Source organism: Barbus barbus (genome assembly GCF_936440315.1).
Source record: "Barbus barbus genome assembly, chromosome: 43".
NCBI classification, from domain to species: Eukaryota; Metazoa; Chordata; class Actinopteri; order Cypriniformes; family Cyprinidae; genus Barbus; species Barbus barbus.
This window is the reverse complement of record NC_136721.1, coordinates 23,710,581-23,737,206: the sequence shown is the minus strand read 5'-3', so window position 1 is coordinate 23,737,206 and position 26,626 is coordinate 23,710,581. Positions and strand designations below refer to the sequence as shown.

The 26,626-nt window shown below is 35.4% G+C and overlaps 1 protein-coding gene across 7 annotated transcripts in view; it reads left to right on the top strand.

The window, feature by feature from the left end:
• Nucleotides 1-15,302, top strand: part of LOC306862553 (CBP80/20-dependent translation initiation factor-like) — a 69,208-nt gene extending 53,906 nt beyond the window's left edge. For all 7 annotated transcript variants that reach the window (XM_079405423.1, XM_079405418.1, XM_079405421.1 and 4 more), the window contains 3 exons: nucleotides 1,257-1,412; nucleotides 12,491-12,544; nucleotides 14,657-15,302. In XM_079405423.1, the coding sequence (XP_079261549.1) occupies nucleotides 1,257-1,412; nucleotides 12,491-12,544; nucleotides 14,657-14,872 (426 nt within the window). In that variant the 3' untranslated portion in view covers nucleotides 14,873-15,302. The remainder of the gene's footprint in view (nucleotides 1-1,256; nucleotides 1,413-12,490; nucleotides 12,545-14,656) is intronic.
• The last annotated feature ends 11,324 nt before the right edge of the window (nucleotides 15,303-26,626 follow it).

Below are 26,626 nucleotides of genomic sequence, written 5' to 3'. Positions count from 1 at the left end.
TCATTTAGTTGCAGATCCCTTGCACACAATCACAGCAGTGAGTCTGTGACCCACAGACATCACCAGACTCTTGGTCTCATCCTTAGAAATACTTTTCACCACTTCTTCAGCTGGTGAAATTCATGTTTAATCAGATTTAACTCTGGAGACTGACTTGGGCAATCTAAGACTTTCCATTTCTTTGCCCTTATAAATTCCTTGACTGAACTGGCAGGGTGTTTTGGGTCATTGTCCTGATGCAATATGAAGCACTTCCCAATGAATCTGGTGGCATTTTCTTGAATATTGGTAGGCAAGATGGTTTTGTACACTTCCAAATTCATTCTGCTCCTGTCATCATACATTAAGTCATCAGTAAAGTTGAGAAGGCCTGTTCCAGAGACAGCCATGCATGCCCATGCCATGACACCACCTCCACCATGCTTTACAGATGAGGCTGTATGCTTGGGATCATTGCAGTTCCCTTTTTTTCTTTCCCATCACTTAGATAAAGGTTCATCTTTGTCTCATCGGTCCATAAACACAGTTCCAAAACTCTTCTGGCTCACCTTTGTGCTTTTTTGCAAACTCTACTCTTGCCTTTCTATTTTTGGTGCTGGTCAGAGGTTTGCATCTTGCTATGTAGCATCTGTAATTCTGTGTCAAAGTCTCCTGAGGACAGTAGATTGTCAGAGCATCACCCCAGCTTTCTGGAAGTTGTTGGTGATTTTACAGACACGTCTTTTAGGGTTCATTTTCACAGCTTTTATGATTTGTCTGTCATCAGCTACTGTTGTTTTCTCAGCTGATCAGGTAGTTGTTGGTTGCTGGTGGTTTCCAAACTCGTGATTTCTCCATGCCCTTTGTTTTTGCTGGAGCTCTAATTCACTTCCTCTTTTCTTTTAGCATCCAAATTGCTTGCTTTTCTCTCAAAGTCAGCTCCCTCATCTTCATCCTGGTTTGTGTGTGTCATCATCGAATGCAAGATTCAGAATAGAGAAGTAATGGATATAACTGATACGACACATTCCCTGCTTTAATATCTGAAGAATTAATGCAACAGGACACAGCTGATCACTTAGAAAGAGCTGTGAGGCAACTGTTCCAATACTTATGCTCTCATCAGATAGAGGGATCAAACTCTAAAAGTGCTGAACTTCTTAGCTGGTAAAACATGTATGTGTTGAATCACCCAATAACAATAATGTGTGTGTGTGTGTGTGTGTGTTTGTTGATGTGTGTATCATGACAGTCTCTCTCTTTCTGTGCGTCTGCAGAGGGACTTCATGCTGCGTGAGGAGCTGCAGCAGACGGATGTGGAGTGCTGGCTGGGCTTCATCACATTTCTGTGTGAAGTGTTCGGCACCATGAGGAGCAGCGCTGGAGAGCCGTTCAGAGTGCTGGTCTGCCCCATATACTCCTGCCTGAGAGAGGTACACAAACACATCAGCTACACACTACACACCCGACTCACTCTCGCTCTGATAGATGTGAAGTAGAAACGACATGTTAACTCGGAGAGAAAGAGGAATGAACAACAGCCAGACAGAGATGGAAATCAAGACAAACTTCCTACACATTTAGTTCTTCTGCTGTTTTGAAATAGTATATATTTCCTGTATATCAGCTCACCATAGATGGCCCGAGCTGAACACTTTATAGGCGTTGGTTTTGTGTAAATGTGAATGGTTTTGTATTTAAATTAGTGCTGTCAATCGATTTTTTTGCACTTTTTTTGCACGCGATTAATCCCACATAGCATTAAAGGTTTTAAATATACTTTTATATTGTAATAATTTCACATTCAATCTTTAAATTAATGTAGAAACAACATAAAGACAGTATATTTTTAATATTTGTTTAATGGCATCATTTCTTATGACTGAAGGCGAGTATCACCAATACTGCTGATGCCCCAAGAAATTATTATTTTTTCTTAATATTTAACCATTGACTATATGTAATTTTGACTATTCTAACATTACAGTATAACTGAGAGCTATCAATTTTAACATTTATTAGGCTTTATAAAATAACAACTTCTATTTGAGTGAACTCACATAACCCCATTATAATAAATGTCATATTTACTGTGCCCAAGTAGGAATTGAATGAAGTTTTCAACACTAAATTCGAAAGCTACAAATGTATTAATTTTTCTTTGAACAGACATCACAGCAGCTGGTTATGAGGTTATTTGGCTGCTATTACTTTAAGAGCTGCCGCTGCTGAACGTGACATGGATCTGACACGCATGCTCGTAGTTTAATTTGTGCTTTAAAATGAAATGACAGGCTGACAGGACAGGAAAATGCATTTTTACTGACATATGGCCTGACAACATCTCATCTGACCGCAGTTCACGGTTGTTATGCAGAAGCTTCTTGTCACCTGTACCGTTTTCCTCGCTCCTTTGACTCATGCCTGGCGCTGAGTTGAAGTTGGAGCGCGCGTCTCAAGTTGGATGTGTTCGTAAAGACATTCTGTGTCTATACAAATGCAATTCTTGTCAAGAAAAAAGAGACAGGAGCAGCAATTATGAGTGGGGTAGCTACGTCCCTGTGTTAACTGCGTTAAATATTTTTAACATTTTAATTTTTAAAAATTAATCACTTGTGTTAACATGCTAATTTTGACAGCACTGCATTTTTCTGATAAAGGTAATGAATTTTACATAGTTTGCAGCTAAATTTCAGTAACTCTAAAAAGTTACCTTTTTTCCTCCAGATAAAATTGCAATTGCAATTTAAAATCCAGTAAAAAAAAAGGATTTTTTGCCAAAAATGTGATTTAGATATCTATGACTATATAATAATAATAATAGAAATAATAAATATAATAATTATTATTATTAATATTTATTAAAAATATATATTTGGGGGGGGGGGTATCAAACAAAATATGGTTATTCCTATTGTAATATTTCACTGTAAAATAAATAAAACATTTTAGGATATATAAGGGTTATTTAAAAAAATATATATTAATAATATTATTATCATTAGTTATTTGTTCAAGAATGAAATGTATATATTAAGATGACTATAAAATAATAATAATAATAATAATAATTCTTGAATATTTTTACAAATATTACAACAGGAGTATATCTTATTTTGTTTAATATTTTAAATAATAATAATAATTCTTGAATACATTTTAATTTACCGTGAAATATTACAATAGGAATATGTCTTTAGTTATTTCATTTAATTAACTAAAGATTAACAATAATCATTTTCAATGAATCCTGTCAGCTCTACTGGCAAGGTTGTTGAGTCGTGAACGTTGATGTAATTTCTTTTGTCCTTAAATAACAAACTCTTTTCATTTCATAAGATCAGGAAAAATTTATTTTTTCATAAAACGACGCCTTTAAGACTTAAAGATGTTTTTTGTCTTGTGAAATGCCCCGATGGCTGTTGAATAGGGCTTCCCTGTCTGCGTTGAATCCTGTCAGTTGTTCAGGTGATGACAGACGTGATCCGTCAAAAGCCAAAGTTTGATTATTCATCAAAGAGCCGTGATCTGGGTGAGAGTTCAGCGTGTGTTTGTGCCGTATGAATGCCGCTATTCAAGTGCGCAGCCGGGATTAACATGGCATTCGTCTCTCGTATCAACACGTCCCGACACGATGGTCTGAGAGTTTAACAGGCACTTTGTGTCGGTGTGTGACAGCAATTACGGTGTGTTTACAGGCCCTTCTCAGCCAGGTGTGAAGTGTGTGTTGTGTGTGCGGTGGACCGGCAGAGCAGGTTGCTTAATTACAGGTGATCCAGCTGTAGTTTGGAGCTGACAGGTGTATTGGGAGCACTGAGGGTGTGGGAGAAAATAAAAGACAGGATGAATGGAGGGAGGGAGAAAAGAGACTGTCTGTTGTTCATTTGAAAGCTTCTGGGGTTGTAGGGTTGGACGCGTCTCTGATCTTCTCAAACCCTTTTGTTGGATTTTGTGCAGTTTTCGTTTACATACAGTTGCATACAGTTAGGACATATACATGACATATTTTAAAACTTAGTCTCTAAAAGGACTTTGTATATGCACTGTTTTCTCAATTGAGGACCTACACTAAAAAAAGGCGTTTAAACAATTTTCATGCAGAAACAGTCAATTTCACAAGCAGTTGCAAAGAAAAAGCATGCATTGGAATACAAATGCAATTTTAAGTAGAAAACTGAAATGGTGTTTTCTTGTCAAATCTACTCTGATTATCTTTTTTACAACTTTAAGGATGAAAAATTACATTCTACACAATTCACTAATTGTTTTGAAATTCTTCTGGATTTTATCTACTTTTAATTCTTATCTAGGAAAAATGTAGAATTACCTCTTAAACAGTGAATTTGTACAAATTTGCTCAAAGAATTGTTTAAAAGTATTTTAACAAAACAATCCCAAATAATATAATATAATCTATATTAATAGATTATATTATATTTTAATAAATATAATTTATAATATGCTATATTAATATTAATATATTATATTTGGATAAATATAAATTATATTATAATTTATATTTATTCATATATATTAGGGCTGTCAATCAATTAATATGGTTAACTCATGATTAATCGCAACTTAAGTGCAGATTTTTATTTGTTCTAAATGTACCTTAAATTAATACTTTTCAAGTTTTTAATACTCTAATCAACATGGGCATGGACAAATATTGATGCTTTATGCAAATGTATGTTTATTATTATTGAAACCATATATATATATATATATATATATATATATATATATATATATATATATATATATATATATATATTAGTGCTGTCAAACGATTAATCGCAATTAATCGCATCCAAAATTATAGTTTTTGTGTACATAATAAGTGTGTACTGTGTATATTTATTATGTATGTATATATATATATATACATACAGCATATATTTGGGAAATATTTACATGCATATACATTTATATATTTATATTCTTATGATTTCAATTATATATAAATATATTTAATATATAACATATTTTTCTTAAATATATACATGTTTGTATTTATATATACATAACAAATATACACAGCACACACACATATATTATGTAAACAAATCTTATTTTGGATGATATGAATTATTTGACAGCACTAATATATATATATATATATGCAAAAGGAAAGCTGAAGTTTTTGGTTTGTGTTTTTGATTTAGACATTTGCGCATTACTTGCACTTCTTGCAGCAATAATGTTTTTTTCCTGTGACATGAGTCAGCATTGCAGACGACTCATTTTTAAAAATAAACTGATTTTCAGAGTCAAAGAAGGCAGCATAAAATGTATGCATTTCACAGACATTTTTATACAAAGTGACTTACAAGAGAGGAACTAGAGCAATTAGTCAAAGAGCCAACAATATTCATAAAATGCGATCAAATGCCAGGTTTATTACACAACTAAATTAGGAAGCAAGCTAGAGAAGAGGAGAAATACAGAAAATGAAAGGTTTTATTTGCATTATTAAAGGACTGATTTTTAGACAAGCATATAATCATTAAATACGTCTCTTAGTGGTAGTGGAGAGTTTGACCATGTAGGATCATGTTAATTTAGTCTGTAGGGATCTGATCACAGTCTGTCTGATGGTGAATGTTGGTTGTGATGTGGACGTGTGTTGGTGTGTGGGGTTAGTTTGAGGTGGTTTCTGTAACGCGAGCTCTGCTCTTGTTCTCCGGGGACATCATTATGGACTGTATAACTCTAGACCTAAAGCAGCCGGTTCTCTGGAGACCAGAACAGCGAGACCCCATCAGTAAATTACCCCAGACCACCAGGACTAGATCCCTCCAGACACCAATATACACTTTCACTCCTTCAAACGCCACGGGCCATGGATTCACGTATGCTGTAGCTTGTCATATATTCAGAAGGTTTCTCTGGCAATTTTTATATTTTTTGGCTGATTTTCATTTATAATATGCTGGCATGCAAGGGTCCTTCAGCCTTTGCAGGTGACATTTTATTATAAAGAGAAAAGTTTAAAAACATATCTCTTTAGTTGAGGAAAACCTGAAGATTTTTTAAGGCTGGAAATGTCGTGAATATGATGAAATCTTACAGTCAAGGAAGTCTCTATTGTGAAATTTGTAACATATATATATATATATATATATATATATATATATATATATATATATATATATATACTGTTTAAAAGTTTGTTGTTCGGTAAGATTTTTTTAAATGTTTTTTTAAAAAGAAGTCTCTTCTGCTCATCAAGGCTGTATTTATTTCATCAAAAATACAGTAATATTGTAAAGTATTATTACAATTTAAATAGCTGTTTTTTATGTGAATATATTGTAAAATATAATTTATTTCTGTGATCAAAGCTGAATTTTTTAGCATCATTACTCCAGTCTTCAGTGTCAAATGATCCTTCAGAAATCAGTCTAATATACTGATTTGCTGCTCAAGAAACATTTCTAGTTATTATCAATGTTGAAAATTGTTTTTGCCGCTCATATTTTGTGAAAACGGTGATAAAAGTTCAAAACAATAGCATTTACTTTGTGTTCACTGTAAGTTTTGAATAATTGACTGCATCCTTGCACTTTTTTTTTACTATTTTATTTTAATTTACTTTATTTTCACTTCATTTCATTTTATTTTATTTTAAGCATCCGGTACTCAGAAACGATTGGAAGTCAGAATTTTGGAAACCCTGTAAGACTCTTTAATATTAACTGCAGGCTGTACTGTCATTTTGACACTGATTTTCTCAACAAATACAGTATTTTTGCATTTGTATGGACTAGATACAGAACTGCAGAGCTTTGCCATAACAAACAGGCCAGATCAGCCGTCTGTTTAACATCCCACTAATTGACATTTGCTCATGTGAGCAAATATCTTCTGGCATTTTTTCATGTTTCCCTGAAGAGTCACTACTTGCATGTAATCTTTTTATTTGATAGAGAACCAAGACCAAAAGTAAAGGTGTCATATTGCCTTTTGAAACCAAAGAGTGATGTAGTATGTAGACAATTACATACAAAGTCTTAAAGGAAGAGTAACCACCTGTTTGTAAGAACACTGAGTAACATTATAGGTATACATGCTAAATGACTAAAAGTAAAGTAAACATTAGGCAAACAGGTGAAGGTTGTGGCTCCTAAAGTAGCTGATCTGTGTAAATGTCTGCTGTTGTGGTCACCGTGAGTGAAGTGAAGTATATTTTGAGAGCGAGTCTGTTTGAATGAGATTCCTGGTTTTTGTGGCTTTGTGCGGGAGCTGTCAGCTGTTTTCTGAGACAGAGTCCAGAGCCGCTCGCGTCAGCTTTGATCAGCCCCTGCAGGCCCCCTGCCTCACAAAGGGCTGCCTGTGTCACTGCCCGAGTGCTTTTCCCGCCCGCCGCTCTGCTAGTCATCTCTTCAGACGCTTACACACACACACACACACACACTGATCCACAAACAGCTCACCTTCAGGGCCTCCAAAAAGGAGCAAAAACACCATGAACATATCATTAAAGTTGTCCATGTTTCATCTGAAGTCACGTGATGGCTGTAAAAGTTTGAAAACACAAGTTTAATTCTTAACTTAAGAGTAACAGGGAATTTTGACTTGGAAAACACCACTAATAGTTATGGCTTTAGGACAAAAATATTGTCGCAGTATGTTTTTCCATATGATTTGATATCAATTTTTAACACAACATTCATTTTATACCATTAATAGAGAAGGAAATGCATTCCACATTTTTGTTAAACCTTATGAATGTAATCATAGGTAGAGATAATTGGATTCTTTGTTTTTTTTTTTTTTTTTTGGATCTCAAAATAATATAAAAGTAAAAAAAAAATGTTATGGATTGAATTCATAAAACTTTAATAATTTAATAATTTTTTTATAATGTAATCAAATGAAAATACCGTATAACAGTTAATTTACAACAAAACACTGCATTTTTATTTTGTCAAGGTGCTGCACACCGGAACTTGTATAAAACATTTAAAATAATAAATATATAATATTTAGATTTGTATGAAATTCCTGTTTAAAATAATAATATATTGTTAGCAATAATAATAATAATAATAGTAATACAGATTATAATACATATCAATAATAATATCAGCATTATTGTTATTATATTATTATTATTACTAACAACAGCAACAACAAATATAATAATAATAATACTCTTTTAATATATTTATTAGTATAATAATAATAATAATAAAGGAATATCATAAAACCAGGATATTTTTTAATGTGAAGACCCAGTCAATATCCAGAATCATCTCTAGTTATAATTCATATCTAGTGTGTGTTTGTAGTGCAGTGTCGTCACTCAGTGATTCAGATGAGAAAGCTGTAGAAATACTAATTGCAAAAGAAGAACTGTTGTCTCATCTCTGAATGAATCACTGAGTCTATCATGATTTGAACAGAGTTCATGTGTGTTTGGGTCATATCAGCAATTCTGCATTACACAAACACATTAGCCAAGACAAAAAGAACATTCTTACATAACGTCAAAGAACATAATCGTTTCTGTTACGGGAAGAGACAGCTGAACATGTGGGAAACCAGACCAAAGGATGCAAATATAGTCACAATGTTGCAAAATGCAGGAACATTAATAGATGCTAAATGCATGCATTTGTTTGGTGAGTGAAGTATACAGGTGCTTTTCTTTTCTTTTTTTTTAACTGCATTCATGCAAACTTTTCTGTTTTCCATTTAACACACAGAAATAAGTCTTGCGTCAGGCTCAACTGCAGAATAATAAAGTGTATTTGTCCTGTTGAGTGAGTTGCACTTCTGTTTTTGTGGTCGGGGCCAGCGTTTTTCTGTTTGTCGCAGCAGTCGTCTGGGGTTCAGACTGGGACGTGGCTGATATTGCTCTCGCTGGCGTCTGTCGGCTGGTGGTTTTTGAGGAACAGTGAAAGAGGAAGTGAAAGATGATTGGTGCAGTGATGTGTGGTCTGGATTACCAGCAGTGACCTCCTGAAAGCTGAAGTCTGTTCAACACGCGAGACGAGAGAAGAATGCAGATTAACGATGCATGTACTAGTAGCTCAAACCCTGCAAGAAAAAAAAACATGATTTTTTTCATGCACTTTCTTAATGTATTGTGATTTAATCAACTAATTATTTTATTTTATATTAGTTATATCTATTATTTTACCCTGTAGTACTACTAATAATAACTATTATTATTATTAACAATAATAATAATGATTAAAATGGGTTATTAATAACAATAATACATATCTTAATACTTATACAGACCCATATAATCTGCGGCCTATTATGCATCAAACTAAGATTTCTGTAGAGACAAAATGTAATTTCATCAAGTTAGCATTCTTAAACATTTACTCACTAAAAATTTCTGATCAGTGATTTAATAACCACAAACAACCTGGATTTTATGTTTCTAAATGAAACGTGGCTAGAAGAGTGCAACAGTCCTCTATGAAACAGCCCCTCCTAACTTTAATATTATAAGTGTCTGCAGGACTGTTAGGAGAGGTGGAGGTGTAGCTGCTCTATTTAAAGATGTTTATTAATGCAAGCAAGTGTCATTTGGTCAGTATTTGTCTTTTGAATACCTAGGTATTGTCCTGAAAGGTGTTCCACATATTCTGTTTATCATTGTTTACAGGCCTCCAAAATACTCTCCAGCCTTTGTTGAAGAGTTCACTGAACTGTTATCAATGATTTCCTCAAGAGTTTGACTATTTTACTATTGCAGGGGATTTTAATATTCTCATAGATAATGCAGAAATCAAAACTACAAAAGAAATTATAACTTTCATCCATTGTTATTAAGGAATGTATCTGATCACTTCTGTATTTTCTTTGTTATATTGATCTCTGTTACCACTGAATCTAGATCTGTCTCTGTCAGAAAGAGAGGCATTAACTAGTGCGCTATTTATGGAGGCTATATCTTCAATACCAAGTATTTCTGCAAACTCTGTTGATCTTCTCCTTGATTCCTTTAACTCAAAAGTTAAGAATGTTATTGATGATATTGCTCCTGCAAAAGTCAGTAAGAAGACTGGCAGACAGAAATCACCTTGGAGAACATCAACAGCAGTTGAGAGCATGAAAAGACAATGTAGTAAAGCTGAGCGGATGTGGCAGAAGATGAAACTCGAAATTCACTATAGCATCTATGAAGACAACCTGCATGCTTTCAATGTGGAACTAGCCACTGTTAGAAAGACCTTCTTCGCAAACCTTATAAACAGTAACTTAAACAACACTGTTGAGAGACTAACAAACCCTCCAAGTTAGATTACCAGTGAAATGCTTTCCGACAGCAAATGCAATGAGTTTGCTTCCTTCTTTTCTGAGAAGATCAATAATATCAGAAAGGAGTTTGGCACATCCTCAAGTTATGCAGAGTTCATACAGGTTCGACCACAATTTCAAAAAGAAGTAACTATGTCTGTTTTTGAAGAAATTGATAGAAACATTTTGGAAGAAATAGTACAGCACCTTAAAACATCAACCTGCTATCTTAGAAGTGGTGGACGCCTCACTTCTTTCTGGGACTTTTCCAAACTCCCTGAAAACTGTATTTGTTAAGCCCCTCCTGAAAAAGCGCAATCTTTATAGCACCATAGTGAGCAACTATAGACCAATATCAAATCTTTCTTTTCATAGGTAAAATTATTGAAAAGGTAGTTTTTAATGAGCTGAACAACTACTTAAACTCAAATGGATACCTGGACAATTTTCAATCTGGTTTCCGAGCGCATCACAGCACAGAGACAGCACTCATTAAGATAATAAATGAGATTCGATTTAATTCTGATTCTGGCAAAATATCAGTGCTGGTACTACTAGATCTTAGTGCTGCGTTTGACATTGTCAATCATAACATACTTCTAGAGAGACTGGAAAACTGGGTCGGGCTTTCTGGGATGGTTCTCAAATGGTTCAGGTCATACTTAGAAGGGAGAGGTTATTATGTGAGTATAGGAGAGCATAAGTCTAAGTGGACAGCCATGACATGTGGAGTCCCACAAGGCTCAATTCTTGCACCGCTCTTGTTTAGCCTGTATATGCTCCCACTAAACCAAATTTCCTATCACAGCTATGCTGATGATACCCAGATGTACCTAGCCTTATTTACCTAGCAAATGACTATAGCCCCATTGACTCCCTCTGCCAATGCATTGATGAAATTAACAGTTGGATTTGCCAGAACCCTCTTCAGATAAACAAGGAGAAAACTGAAGTCATTGCATTTAGAGATTCTCAAGTGAGTGCTCAAAGTGAATGCATACCTTGACTCTAGGGGTCAAACAACTACAAATCAAATAAAAAATCTTGGGGTGATTCTAGAGACAGTCCTTAGTTTCAGTAGTCATGTCAAAGCAGTAACTAAATCAGCATACTATCATCTCAAAAACATTGCAAGAATTAGATGTTTTGTTTCCAGTCAAGACTTGGAGAAACTTGTTCATGCCTTTATCACCAGCAGGGTGGATTATTGTAATTGTCTCCTCGCCGGCCTTCCCAAGAAGACCATTAGACAGAACGCTGCTGCCAGGATTCTGACTAGAACCAGAAAATCTGAACATATCACACCAGTCCTCAGGTCCTTACACTGGCTTCCAGTTACATTTAGGATTGATTTTAAAGTACTTTTGCTCGTTTATAAATCACTCAATGGCCTAGGACCTAAGTAAATTGCAGATATGCTCACTAAATATAAACCTAACAGACCACTCAGATCTTTAGGATCGAGTCAGTTAGAAACACCAAGGGTTCACACAAAACAAGGGAAGTCTGCTTTTAGCTATTATGGCACCCGCAGTTGGAACCAGTTCCAGAAAAGATCAGATGTGCTAAAACATTAGCCACATTTAAATCCAGCCTCAAAACTCATCTGTTTAGCTGTGCATTTGTTAAATGAGCACTGTGCTACGTCCAAACTGACTACACTGTATGTTATGTATAATAATTTTTATTTCTAACTGTTCTAAATTCATTTTAAATAAATGTTTTTAATCATTTTAAATGTTTTTAAATTTCTGGTTTTATTGTTGTGATTATTTTTTTAGGATTATTTTACTTCCTTTTAATTAAAGCACTTTGAATTACCATTGTGGATGAAATGTGCTATATAAATAAATTTGCCTTGCCTCGCCTTATTACGTGTTTGTAGTAGTGCTTGTGGTAACAACACCAACAAATACAATGAAATATTTGGATATTGAATATTTCTAATAAAATATTATTATTAGTAGTAGTAGTGTTGTTGTTAAGAATATCATAAAACCAGGCTTTCTATAATAATGATAATATCTAGTGATAATAGGTTTTGATAATAATAGCTATATATAGTAGTTTCAGTTTTTGTGTAAATCTGTAAAGTCTTGACTTAAATATAGACTCAATGGATGCAGTAGATAAAATAATCTCCCAAATGCATAAATGTGAATGTACTGAAGATGTTGAATTTTTTATGAACTGCTTGACTGTGATTGGTCAGTCACTGAAGTGAGGTGTGTTTTCTGTGTTTTAGCTGCTGGAGTCTCCGGAGGTGAAGGAGGACGCGGTGCTCTGCTGTTCGATGGAGGTGAGTTTAACACATTCGTGATGAACGAGAGACTGAGTCCAGGCCCAAACCCTCGTCTGACTGTGTGTCTGAGTAACTGCTTCAGAGGAAGATGCTTTCACATGAAATGCAAGCGGTTTTATCTGTTTGTTTGTTTCTTTTCCTTCCGTTTGGTTTGTTTTCTCAGTTGTTCACGTGTTGGCACAGCACATGTTCTTGTGCTCAGCTGAGCAGAATGGAGAAGTCTTAAGATGTGTTTTCAGTGGCCAGGCTTATTAGAATTTATTCACATCAAAGGCTAGATGAAAATAACGTTATCTTTTGAATTTATTAAATAAATAAATATATATGTGTGTGTGTGTGTGTTTTCCATTTCAAAGAGAAATAATAATGGAAAAAATTAAATATATAAATAAAATGTTGTTTTTTTTTGTTTAATTTTTATGTTTATATTTTTTCCATTATTTGTCTTTTGAAATGGAATAAATTACCTATTTATGTAGTTGGTCGGTTAGTTATAAAATAAACAAAAAAACTAAATTAATCAGATATTAGTTTATTTCAGAAGATAAAAAATGGAATAACAAAAGACACTTTTATATCTAACATTTTATTATATATATATTTTTTATATTATGTATTATTCCCCTTTATTTTTATTTTTGAAATGGGAAAAAATATATTTTTTATGTTTTAAATATATCAAATGTATTTAAATTATAAAACAATTATAAGACTTTTAACAATATAAACAGTAAATGATGGCACAATGCAAAAAATCTCAAAATAGAAATTAAATTAATTTTACATTTTTATAAAAAAAAAATTTAAGTATGAAAATGTCATACTCCAAATTATCATTACTCTAAAAAGTCTGAAAATGTGAGTTAATACCACAAATAAATAAATAAATAATATTTGTAATATACAAATACTCGTGTGTACTTGAGTGTGGCTCCATCCATCCAGTAGAATAGATGATGTCCCATCTGCCCACAAACCGGATCATCAGCAGACAGTTTGTCTGGATATGCGACAGCTTCCCTCCACTCTCTCTATGTCTCTCTCTCTGTGTGTGTCTCTGTCTCTCTCTCTCTCTCAGACTAGCATCTGTTTCTCTGTGCCCCCTGTGGAGTTGACCTCTAACCCTTGCTTGAGCCTGAGTGTGTCCATCTCCCTTTGAACATCTTATTTCCTCTCAGAAACCACTCAGTGATTCCTGCCTCTCTTTGTCTGTCTTTCACCACCCCGCTTTAAAGTAGTATTACAGGTTATTTGGAGTAAATGTTGATGCACCGCATCCGTGACGTGCCGTCACTCCACAGACAGTCATTTCAGCTCCAGCCTGAGTGTGAATCTCACATGCATGTCTGGTCACCTCAAAATATATTTTTCTTGAAGAAAATGAACCCTATTTTTGTGACCTTATATTCATGATATTTAAACCCTAGTCTCATAATTACATCACACAAGTGATGCATAATGCAATATATAAATACTGACAATTGACAATTTAATTAATGCATAAGTTTTTTTGAAAAAACTTTTAGTTGTCATATACAGAGAGAGACAGAGAGATCACAAGAGAAATTTCACATTTTCACAGTTTTAAAGTAATGATGATAATTTTGATAATTACATTTTTATATTTAATTAATTTAAGAAAATAAAATTAAACATATTTTCTGTTTTGAAGATTTAGTGTTGGGATTATACTTTTAAAAACGAAGATAATTTATATTCATTCATATTAATTTTAAATATAATTTTTATAATTTATTCATAAAAAAACCCTTCATTTAAAAACTGCATGTTGTGTTTACTTGTTATCTTTGATTAATATTTAAAATTGTTTGATGATCTGAAACATTAAAGTGTGACAAACATGCAAAAAAATAAAAAATCAGGAAGGGGGCCAACACTTTTTCACACCACTGTGTATATATATATATATACACACAATTTATTAAATTATTTCTTTTTATTTATTTATTTAAAAAATGTATTTATTTGTGGTGCCACAGTCAGTTTCACACTTTTTCTGGGATAATCATTTTATTAAGAGAACTGAGAAAGTTTGTACTATTTGGGAGGATTTGTCAGTCTTGTTTCTCTCTGTGCTTGTTCTTGCAGCTCCAGAGCACCGGCCGGTTATTGGAGGAGCAGCTTCCTCAAATGATGACGGAGCTGCTGGCGGCCGTGCGGGATAAGATGCTGTGTCCGTCTGAGTCTCAGCTGACACGCTCGCTCCTGATGGAGGTCATCGAGCTCCATGCTCACCACTGGAGCCCGCTGGAGGCGCTGACCACCGCCTACTACAACAGCACCATCCAGAAGCTCACCGCGTGACGCACACGCACCGCTGGAGGCCCTGACCACTGCGAACCACAAAACAACCATCCAGAAACTCATTAAGAGACACGCAAACCAACCACTAGAGGCCACGGACACACTACAACACACAAGCTTTCTATAATAGGAGGATAGAATCGGGTGTGGATGGATGAGACATGAGGCATTATGGGATATGGGGTTGGCCCAGGGGTCAGAGGTCAGAGGGTAAAATATGCAGATTGAAATGAATATGTATATGTTCACACTTCACATCAACATATTCTTGAGATGAGCCAGACGTGCAGAAGTGAAACCAGACACGCGTGCAGACGCCAGTCACTGTCTGTCACGATTCCCAGACTAAACCTCCACAGAAAGACAAATTAATACAAACGTTAAAAAGAAATCAAAAGAAAAAAGTTTTTTGCATTAAAAAATGAAGCCTATATTTTATATTGTCATTATTTTCACAATTACGCACATTCCACCCCCACCCCCCAAATAAATAAAATTATCACGATGCAAAAATACAATTGAATTAATAAATCATTATATGTTGCATAATGATACAAATTAAGAATCATTTTTAGATTTTTTTATTTTTTTGCATTGTATGATTTTCATCACAGTTAATCACATTTCCACCCCAAAATCTATCATGATGCATAAATATTTTATTCCTACAATTACAATTTAATTAATGAATTATTATTTTGCATTAACAATGATCATTTTCAGATTAATTTAATTTTGTATTTTTACATCTTCTTGACACTTAAGCACATCCTCCTTCCCCAAAATTGATCATGATGCATAAATACTTTACATTTTAATTAATAAATAAATAAATGCTTTTTGCATTTGAGTAATGATAATTTTGAGAATGAAATTATTTTTATTAAATGATTTAAATGTAACAAAATTTTGTATTTTCACAACTATTTAATAAGCACCAAAAGACACCCTCATAAATGTTACAATTTTATTAATGCATCATTCATTTTTGCATTAATGATATTAATTTTGAGAACTATATATATATTTATATATTTCTCAAAATTTTATATATATATATTTTTTTTTTTAATGAGAATTTGGGTTACAAATATGCTTAATATTCATGAGAATTGACACTTTCAGTTTTTTTGGGGTTTTGTTTTTTTGCATTATTTTCATTATAGATAAGCACTCACCTAAAACTTTTTTTTTTTTATGCATGATTTTTATATATGTTTTAATGAACCATTTTTGGGGGTAATTGTAGGTATGTGCTTAATATTCATGGAAATAATACCAATGTGCACAAAGTCTTAATGCTCCTCAAAATAGGCTTCATTTTCTTTAAGCAAAATCAAAATTCCCTGTTCTATTTTTTTCTTTTGATTTTGTTGCAAGATGTTCTCTGGCTGTGTTCATGAAATGTGTTCATAGAATTGTGAACCCCAGAGACTGGACGAGCTCTTGCGTCTTTTCTTTGGCCTGGGGGCTGCTCTTCATCCATCCGTCCCGTTTGGCCCCCTGGGTGTCAAAAGCCGTTGGCCGACAGGGGCATCCAGCTGGAGTCACACTGACTCTGCAGGAGCGAGCCTTTCTTTTGTCACACACACACAGCAGATGGGAGACACACTTAAGTGTGTATATGAGAGTATACATTCAACATGAAGTGGTCAGGTTCTTCATGAACATCAGTCGGATCGCTTGAGTTTCCTGTTCCCGTTCCGTCTCGGGCAGCGTCCCTGTTTATAATGTGTTATAGTGTCCTTAATATTATGCATTATTGTTATTATTATTAATCTTTATTTTTCTCTTGAAGTCACGTTTTTTACAAACAACGTATAAATGTCCATGTAATAGGCTTCGTTTGTGAAATGCAAGCGGAACGCGAATCATTCGTAACATGTTGTGTTGTTGAATGATTCACCTACTCGTTTTCACAAATGAGGTTTGTATGTTTTTAGTCGTAGATCTGTTGCACAGGATTACTTTCGTTTTGCACTGTTTTAAGGCGATTGCTTTAAAAAATGAAAAAGAAAAAGAAGATAAACGTGTATGTAAAAAGTGATGCGGGTTGTGGAGGATTTCGAATGTTAGTCGAACACTTTTTGCTAGAATGATTCGTAGAATCAAGTTTTTTTGGGAGAAAATAGTGGCCTTCGAAACCCCTCCGAGTTGAATCTCTAGCTAATAGAAAAGCCTGTGCAGCGAAGACCATTTTCTTTTTATCGCCCTGCGACGCTCAGCTTCCTAAATAGACAATGTGAGATGTCGAAAAACATAAAAAATCGAGCATGAATCGAAATGAAACTAAACAACAATGGCTATTAAGTATATAGGCCATTTTGCCGTGGTCGTTTTTTGCAAGTCGTTCTATTTAAAACTATTTACTATGAACTAAATTTGTTTGCCGAGGATGGTGGTTGAATCTTTTAACGGTATATCTAGCTGTTACGTGTCGATTTCTCTGGCTTTGACGACTGTGTGCATTGATATTGATTTAACACAAGCCAGTCATCTAGTTATAAATAAGCTACAGTACATGTAATCTTGTAAACGGCATATGAATATGAATTTTAGACCATGAGGAAGAACATAGGAAGTGTTTTTCAACTTTTTTTGCAGTCGGTGGCCTCCAGCTTCATTTAGGGGAGGAAACGCACGCAGAACCTCGTGGTTTGCCGGCCGGTTTGGTGTATTTTCTGTCTTGCATCAAGAATCCACATGAAAAGACAAACGCACACGTGAGGGTTGAATCTTGGTTCATATTTCACCCTAAATTTTAAAGGAAAAAATATTTAAATATTTTGCATGAAGTAGATTGAAGTTTTCTTCATGCAAAATATGATTTAGCAATTTTTTCTTTTGATTTTTTTGGTCAGATTTCCCCTCAGAGTGATTTTATACATGCATACTGAATAGCTGATGCTCCGTGAGTGTGTGTTTGTCTTTCAAACATGATTTCAGTTGTTGTTTTTGTATTTTAGAGTTTCCTTTGATTTGCTCTCAGCATCATCAGGGTTTGTTTTAGGCTCCGCCCCATTCAAGCAGCAGGCATCATGTGACCTTTGACTTCTTCAGTGTTGAGACCCTCCAAACTATTGAATGCAGATCATCTTCATTTGCATCTTATTGACATGCAAAGCAGATGTGGCAACCTTGTCAGCTGACCAAACTGTAGATCTGAGCTCATTCAAAGATGTCAGCGATTGTTTTCTTTTTTTTATGCAACTGAAAATAAACTGAGAAGGGGTGTAACATGAAGTGTTTGTCCTTTTCTTTGATGATTATTGCTTAGAGTGATGTTTGCTGTCTATTTTTCTTCCTTTCGAGCAGAGTGAAGAACTTCAAGCGTTGTTATTATGATTTATATATGGTTTTATAGTATGTACTCATATTTTGAACAAGATTTTATTTGCATATTTTCGGTTTTCATTTTGGTTAAAATTTCGCAAATTTGATGTACTTTTGTTATTTTTATTAGTTTTCTGTAGCTTGAAATTATTTCATGATTTCGTTAATAATTTTAGTTTTTAGTTAACAATAACAACTCTGCTTTTTTGTGTTGTTTTGTTGGCCCTGCGTTTCCTATCCCAACTAGCAAATTTATCTACTAAATATTTTCTGATCGTTGCATTTTTGGGGTGCCTGGGTACCTTAATCCAAAAAAAATGTTCAAAAATTTAAATAAATCAATAAATAAAATCTTAGAATAATAATAAAAAACTATTAGCTTAGGATACTAATATTGTCAGTTTTTTTATTGGTGATGTAATTAAATTCTTTATTCAATATATATTTAATTCATAGGTTTACTGTCCACATTATTCCAACATTTCCAATTATATAAAGTATTAAAAGAATGAGTGTTTACAATAAAGTTCTTTTCAATAACAATCACTCTTCCAAACATTTTGAGATGCCTTAGCATTTAAGTTCATCAAACCTGGTTATGGATAGGACTGTGGGTAATGTTTCCTCAAAACGCATGAAAATCCACTAGAAATACAGAGTCCTCTTGAACATCACATTCATGCAATTACTAAAAAAATCTTATGAAAATACTAATACAAAATAACAAAAGCTCATAAAAAATTAGAATGAAAACTGAAAATATACATAAATACTATCAGAAGCAGATCTTGACTGTAATGTGCTGTCTTTATTAACATCTAGCAGCCCTTTTGTTTTCTTCTACACCCCCTTCATCATCATCATCATCATCTCCATAGCACCCCCCACTCTGTTTGTGTGATTAATTGCCATGTCCGGGGTGAGTGTGTCGCCCGATTGTTTCTATTGTTTGTAGATGACAAAGGAGCATTTGGCTCCACACACACACAGCTGGACGCTTGCTGCAGCTGCCACACAGATTCAAGCGCAGCGATCTGACAGCTGTGCAGGAGGACAGAGATCAGATACCTGCAGAGAGAAAGTGTGTGTGAGTGAGTGACGGTCATGGGGCATTGTTTGCATTGACGGCCAGTGCATGAGACCAGATTCTTGACGGAATAGTACAGCCAAAAATGGGTGAAATTGTGCTGTCCAAGATGTATGAGTTTGTTTCTTCATCAGATTTGGAGAAATGTAGCATTCCATCACTTGCTAACCATTGGATCCTCTGCAGTGAATGGGTGCCGTCAGAATGAATTCCAGTTTAAAAACGAGTCCTCTATCCATAATAACACTTCCTCCAATGAAAAGTCCATCTCCTGTTGTCTCTCACATCAAAATCCACACATATTTGTTTAGAGCTGTTTTGGACTGTTTTGGCTTGATCTGTTAAGATTTCTCTCCTGATTCAGACCAGATGACTTTTTCACTGGAGGAAGCGTTATTATGGATTATGGACTTGGTATTTTGGCAAAAAGTGACGGTTTGAATAAAAATGTCTTAGTGATGGATTTTTTTCTTACAAACGTGCAGCTTTTCTCTTCTCAAGACATTAACTGATGGACTGGAGTGGTGTGGATTACTGTGATGTTTTTATCAGCTGTTTGGACTTTTCTCCAAATCTGATGAAGAAACAAACTCATCCACATCTTGGTTGGCCTGAGGGTGAGCACATTTTCAGCTAATTTTCATTTTTGGGTGAACTTTTTCTTTAATACTTCAAATATATTCAAATGCAACTCAGATATGTTCTGTTTTACAGGCATTTGTCGTTTATATTTCTCTCTCTCTCTCTGGAGGAACTGTACAACCATCGGCCCACATCCTGCCCCTGCCAGCGAGGAAATTATGTCATGACCTGTTCACTTCCTGAATGAACTGTTTAATGGTTCTGTTTTTCTGCCACATAACGTATTGCTTTCTCTCTTGTTCAATTCCTCTCTCTTCTGCTCCATTTTTTCCCGCTTTCATCTTCTCTTTTGAGCCCCTCGCCCCAAACACCCCCCGCCCCCGTCTCCGCTATGGCTTCTTGCTGAAAACCCAAACCTCTCTTCATTTCCAGCCAAACCTGATCTGCTTCCAAATCCTCCCTGCCCTGCCTGCCAACACCAACAGGCCATCCGCTCAGAGCGCAGAAGAGGTGCTGGAGCGTTTTTCAGCAGCGAGGGACTCAAAGAGGCTTCTTTCTTCAGCCTGCAGAAGGAAGACTCGCGTGACAGCATTTGCTGTAGGGGTTAATCTGAGCGCTCTGATATCTGGATAGAGAAACACAGAAAAATGTTTGTAGTTCACCCAAAAAATCTAAATTACTTACCCTCATGTTGTTCCAAATTTGACTTTCTGTTTTCCTTAGAAAAAGGAAATGTTCACGCTGCTGTTTTCCATAAAATACAAACATGCACTGATCTGTAAAAATCTATCTGTTGTTCTGTCTATCTGTCTATCCGTCTGTCTGTCTGTCTGTCTGTCTGTCTATCTATCTATCTATCTATCTATCTATCTATCTATCTATCTGTCTATCTGTCTGTCTGTCTGTCTGTCTGTCTGTCTGTCTGTCTGACTGTCTATATGCCTGTCTGTCTGTCTGTCTGTCTGTATGGCTGCCTATATATCTATCTATCTGTCTGTCTGTCTGTCTATCTGTCTATATGGCTGCCTATCTATCTATCTATCTATCTATCTATCTATCTATCTATCTATCTATCTATCTATCTATCTATCTATCTATCTATCTATCTATCTATCTATCTATCTGTCTGTCTGTCTGTCTGTCTGTCTGTCTGTCTGTCTGTCTGTCTGTCTATATGGCTATCTATCTATCTATCTATCTATCTATCTATCTATCTATCTATCTATCTATCTATCTGTCTATCTGTCTATCTGTCTGTCTGTCTGTCTGTCCATCCGTCTATCCATCCATCTATCCGTTCATCTGTCTGTCTGTCCGTCTATCCATCTATTCATCTGACTGTCTATATGGCTATCTATCTATCTATCTATCTATCTATCTATCTATCTATCTATCTATCTATCTATCTATCTATCTATCTATCTATCTGTCTATCTGTCTATCTGTCTGTCTGTGTGTCTGTCTGTCTGTCTGTCTGTCCATCCGTCTATCCATCCATCTATCCGTTCATCTGTCTGTCTGTCCGTCTATCCATCTATTCATCTGACTGTCTATCTGTCTATCTATCTATCTATCTATCTATCTATCTATCTATCTATCTATCTATCTATCTATCTATCTATCTATCTATCTATCTATCTATCTATCTATCTGTCTGTCTGTCTGTCTGTCTGTCTGTCTGTCTGTCTGTCTGTCTATATGGCTGCCTATCTATCTATCTATCTATCTATCTATCTATCTATCTATCTATCTATCTATCTATCTATCTATCTATCTGTCTGTCTGTCCGTCCGTCCGTCCGTCCGTCCGTCCGTCCATCTATTCATCTGACTGTCTATATGGCTATCTATCTATCTATATGGCTGCCTATCTATCTATCTATCTATCTATCTATCTATCTATCTATCTATCTATCTATCTATCTATCTATCTATCTATCTGTCTGTCTGTCTGTCTGTCTGTCTGTCTGTCTGTCTGTCTATATGGCTATCTATCTATCTATCTATCTATCTATCTATCTATCTATCTATCTATCTATCTGTCTGTCTGTCTGTCTGTCTGTCTGTCTGTCTGTCTGTCTGTCTATATGGCTATCTATCTATCTATCTATCTATCTATCTATCTATCTATCTATCTATCTATCTGTCTATCTGTCTATCTGTCTGTCTGTCTGTCTGTCCATCCGTCTATCCATCCATCTATCCGTTCATCTGTCTGTCTGTCCGTCTATCCATCTATTCATCTGACTGTCTATATGGCTATCTATCTATCTATCTATCTATCTATCTATCTATCTATCTATCTATCTATCTATCTATCTATCTATCTATCTGTCTATCTGTCTATCTGTCTGTCTGTGTGTCTGTCTGTCTGTCTGTCTGTCCATCCGTCTATCCATCCATCTATCCGTTCATCTGTCTGTCTGTCCGTCTATCCATCTATTCATCTGACTGTCTATATGGCTGTCTATCTATCTATCTATCTATCTATCTATCTATCTATCTATCTATCTATCTATCTATCTATCTATCTATCTATCTATCTATCTATCTATCTATCTATCTATCTATCTATCTATCTATCTATCTATCTATCTATCTATCTATCTGTCTGTCTGTCTGTCTGTCTGTCTGTCTATATGGCTGCCTATCTATCTATCTATCTATCTATCTATCTGTCCGTCCGTCCGTCCGTCCGTCCATCTATTCATCTGACTGTCTATATGGCTATCTATCTGTCTGTCTGTCTGTCTGTCCAGCTAGCCATCCATCTGTCTGTCTGTCACTCTGTCTCTCTGTGTCTGCCTAACTATCTGTCTGTCTGTCTATCTGTTCATCCTTCTTTCTGTCTGTCTGTTTTTCCTCTGCAGGAGATTATGTTATTATGTTTGTCTCTTCAGTGTTGTGTTAGTCTCACACACACACACTCACTCACCGGTGTGTGTCGGCATGTGGTTTAGGTGTCAGCTCATGAGCAGCAGGCAGTAGCACCCGATGTCTTTGTTTCTAAGCTCCTGCTTCTGTCTAGCAACTGTCACCGTGAAACTATCCTGGGAGTCTGCCCCTGTTGCTATGCGACGTGAACTCTGGTGACGGGCTGACGGTTTGACCCCTTCTACGCTCAACAGTGATAGCAGCAGCAACATGTCATTCTCATCTCGTCTCTCCAACTTCAACCTGGGGTGTGTTTTCTGTTGTCAGAGTAAATACACAGTGGGTGAGCGAACATTTAAAATTCCTGTAGCTCACTGGGCACGAGGTCAAGGGTTCAGTTCCAAGGGAATGCAGGAGCTGATTAAATGTATACCTTGTAGGGATGTGCATCTCTATAACTGAGGCCGATGCGATGCACATCTTGATGCATAGGCAACGATTTGATACATTGAGACATAAGCAGCTACTGATGTGATGCGATGCGATACGATTCACCCCTATTAAGATGCAGTGTGATTCGATTTTGATTCGCAAAAATATAAAGGTGAAAGTGGTAAAAGTTTCAGTTTTGGTCCATCTATACTGAAACGCAAGCCCAGAGTTTTCAAACTAAAATGGGGTCTGCAGCTTTGTTTTTTGTAAACAACAGACATAACCGTGGCAAAAATAAATTTTTTAAATGAAAGCACACTAGTGTGAACCCAGCAACAATGTCTGTTTTGTCAATCGCTAGTGCACCTCTTGAGATCAGGGGAGTGATGGTGTCCTGCACAGCTTTTACTAGCTGGCCTCCGTTACACTAGAGTTTAATTGAAGTTGAAAATAACCCAGAATATTTCTTCAAGTTCTGTGCTGGCTGACCCAAGCTCTCATTTACACTGATGAAAGTGTAGAGTTTTCATGCCGGTCAGGAGGTTCTCAAAACATCTCCAGCTACACACACACAGCTCATTGATTTGCGAGGTGGCATGCGTCTCGATGAGTGAACGTGTGTGTTTGCGCGCATGTTTAAAGCAGCTCCACATGAAAGTTTGAACCCAACACCGCACTCACGTGATCTGCTCTACAACGAACCCCGTTGTTCGCGAGCAGGTTTGATTTGGCCGGCTGTCAGTTATTGCACACACAGGTGTGTGTTTGTGTGAACGGCAGGATTATTTGCCTCTGCTGTCACTGTGGTTTCTGTCCTAGTTTTGAGTCTTTTATGGTGGATTTTATCAGGATTTAGCGCAAAAGAAGTGACATTATTAGCATGCAAACCATAAGCGGAGATTTGCTACCAGACGACCGTAATTATAGATGTCAAGTATCATGTTTACTGGGGCTCATGTTTAGTGTTAGTGAACATTCAGTGTGTGCATCGATTATGAGACGCACCATTTTCACCTGCTGGACCATAAAACAGGTTTAAGAAAAATCTGTGTTGCACAGCACACTGATTTTCATGTTCACTATTTTCTCATGTTTTCCAATACAAATATTTTAAAATTCTTTAATGAAGATACATTTACTTGAGAAATAGTTTTTTGACAAAACACACTAGTAGCTCCATAGCAACACCCTGGAAACCACCCAGAGCACCCTAGCAATAAACACCACTATAAGAAATCACATAGCAATTGCATAGCAACACCATCCAGAATGCACAGCACCATAAGAAAATACCTAGCAACTGCATAGCAACACCCTAGCGTTTGCATAGCAACGCCCTGTCAATGCAGAGAACCATAAGAAAACACCTAACTGCATGGCAACGCCCTGGATATCGTGTGTGTGTGTGTGTGTGTGTGTGTGTGAGAGAGAGAGAGAGAGAGAGAGATACCCGAGCAGCATAGCAATGCCCTTGCAATGCACAGCACCATAAGAAAACACCTAGCAACTGCATAGCAACACCCTGGTGATCATGGAAACCATACAGAGCACCCTAGCAACTGCATAGAAATGCCCTGGCAATGCACAAACCATGAGAAAAGACCTAGCAATTGCATAGCGATGCCCTGGATACCACCCAGAACACCGTGGCAACTTAATAGCATCGCCCCAGCAACGCACATGGTGGTCAGATTTGCACACATTTTTCTGTCTTTATTTTGACTTTAACTGAGAATATTCCTGAATAAATAAACATGTTTTACTCGGATGCTACTGCTGTTGAGAATTCACCGCGGGGTTTTTGCCGCTTGGGTTTTTTTCCCCACAGTTGTGTTTTCACACCTCACTAACAGGCTGTGTTTCTCACTAACAGACTGTTAAAATATATTCTTGTCTGTCTCACACATTCTTCAGGAGACAAAAAGAGACAGAAACCCGCAGAGAAAGACTGTGAAAGTGACAAAATACCCTTATATACTCATCATGTCAGAGGAGTTACTTCCTCTGAAAGGATGGATCAGTGCTCTTTTAGTATTATTTATTTATTTAATGGTATTGCATTTATTGATTATTTATCAATATTTTTGAATTATTTTTATATATATTTTCAATTTATATTTTAATTTAAATTTATGGTTTAGTAATTTTCTTATGTGCTTTAATAATAAATGTTAATAAATGTATTACTTTAACTTAAACTTCTTTCATTTAGTTGAAATAAGCAAATTTTCGTTTATATTTTTTTCATAGAATATTTTGATTTTATTTTATTGTTTGCTTGTTTAGAAGTCCCTGTATGGTTTTCTCTTTTAAGTAAGTATTTCGTTAAATACTGTTTAGCCCAATTCTTTTGACCTTTTCAGCAAATTACAACTTAAATTTGAGTCTGTATCTGAAGTTTATGGCGTTTTCTGTTCATTTAGGAGTTTAGCAGATGCTGGTCGCTATTGCATGGAAAAGAGCTGCGTGAACATCCTGCTAAACATCTCCAGAAAACAAAGACAGTGCGGGTGAGTGAACAATGCCAGAGTTGTTCCTTTTACACATGCAAGTCAAACTCTCGTGTAGTGAACCATTGTGTTCTTTTTTTTTTCTTCCAAATAGTTTCTCATCTTTTTAACTTTTTAAATTAAACTCTAAGATGATATGATAATGAGTGGAAAAAATCTCGAATGACAAAGAGCATTTCATCATTTCTGTCTGGCTCCTTCACACACACACACTCATGCCATGTGAATATGATGCGGACAGGAGCGCAACCGCATGAATTGACATGCTGTGAATAACAGCTTCCTGTCTCCTAGAAACAGTGTGACGGTGAGCGCTGTCAGCATGCCGCTGTTCGCATTTCCCACTCAGTGTGTGTGTGTGTGTGTGTGTGTGTTCTGTCTGTCTGACAGACTGAGATGAGGAAACAGCATCAGCCTTCAACATCACTTAACTAAACTCTCTCAAAGTATTTTTCACCCTTTCAAAATGCCGCTCACCACCGATTCACAGCCAGTGTTTGTAATATAGTGCAGTGCACAATATATACTGGCTATTTTTCTATGACTAAATATGTGAAAAGGTTGTCAGCATGTAGAAATTCAAATTTACAAAACAAAACCACATAGTTTGCCACATTTTTGTTGTTTTATATTAAAATAAATAAAAAATAAATATTAGTAAATTAAAATAAAACATAATTACAAAAATATAACTTCCGTATAACTTTAAAAACGTCAAAGTTTTATTATTATTTAATAATTAAATTGTATTATTATTAAATTATTTTACTTATTATTATTATTATTATTATTATTATATTAAAATAAATTATTTTATGTTTGTATTTGTTTTATACTAATAAAATATTAGGTGTTACTAAATATTTTTTTATTTTTAATATTTTACATTAAAATAATAATATAATAGTTGCTGTTGAAGTATTTACACATTAATTTT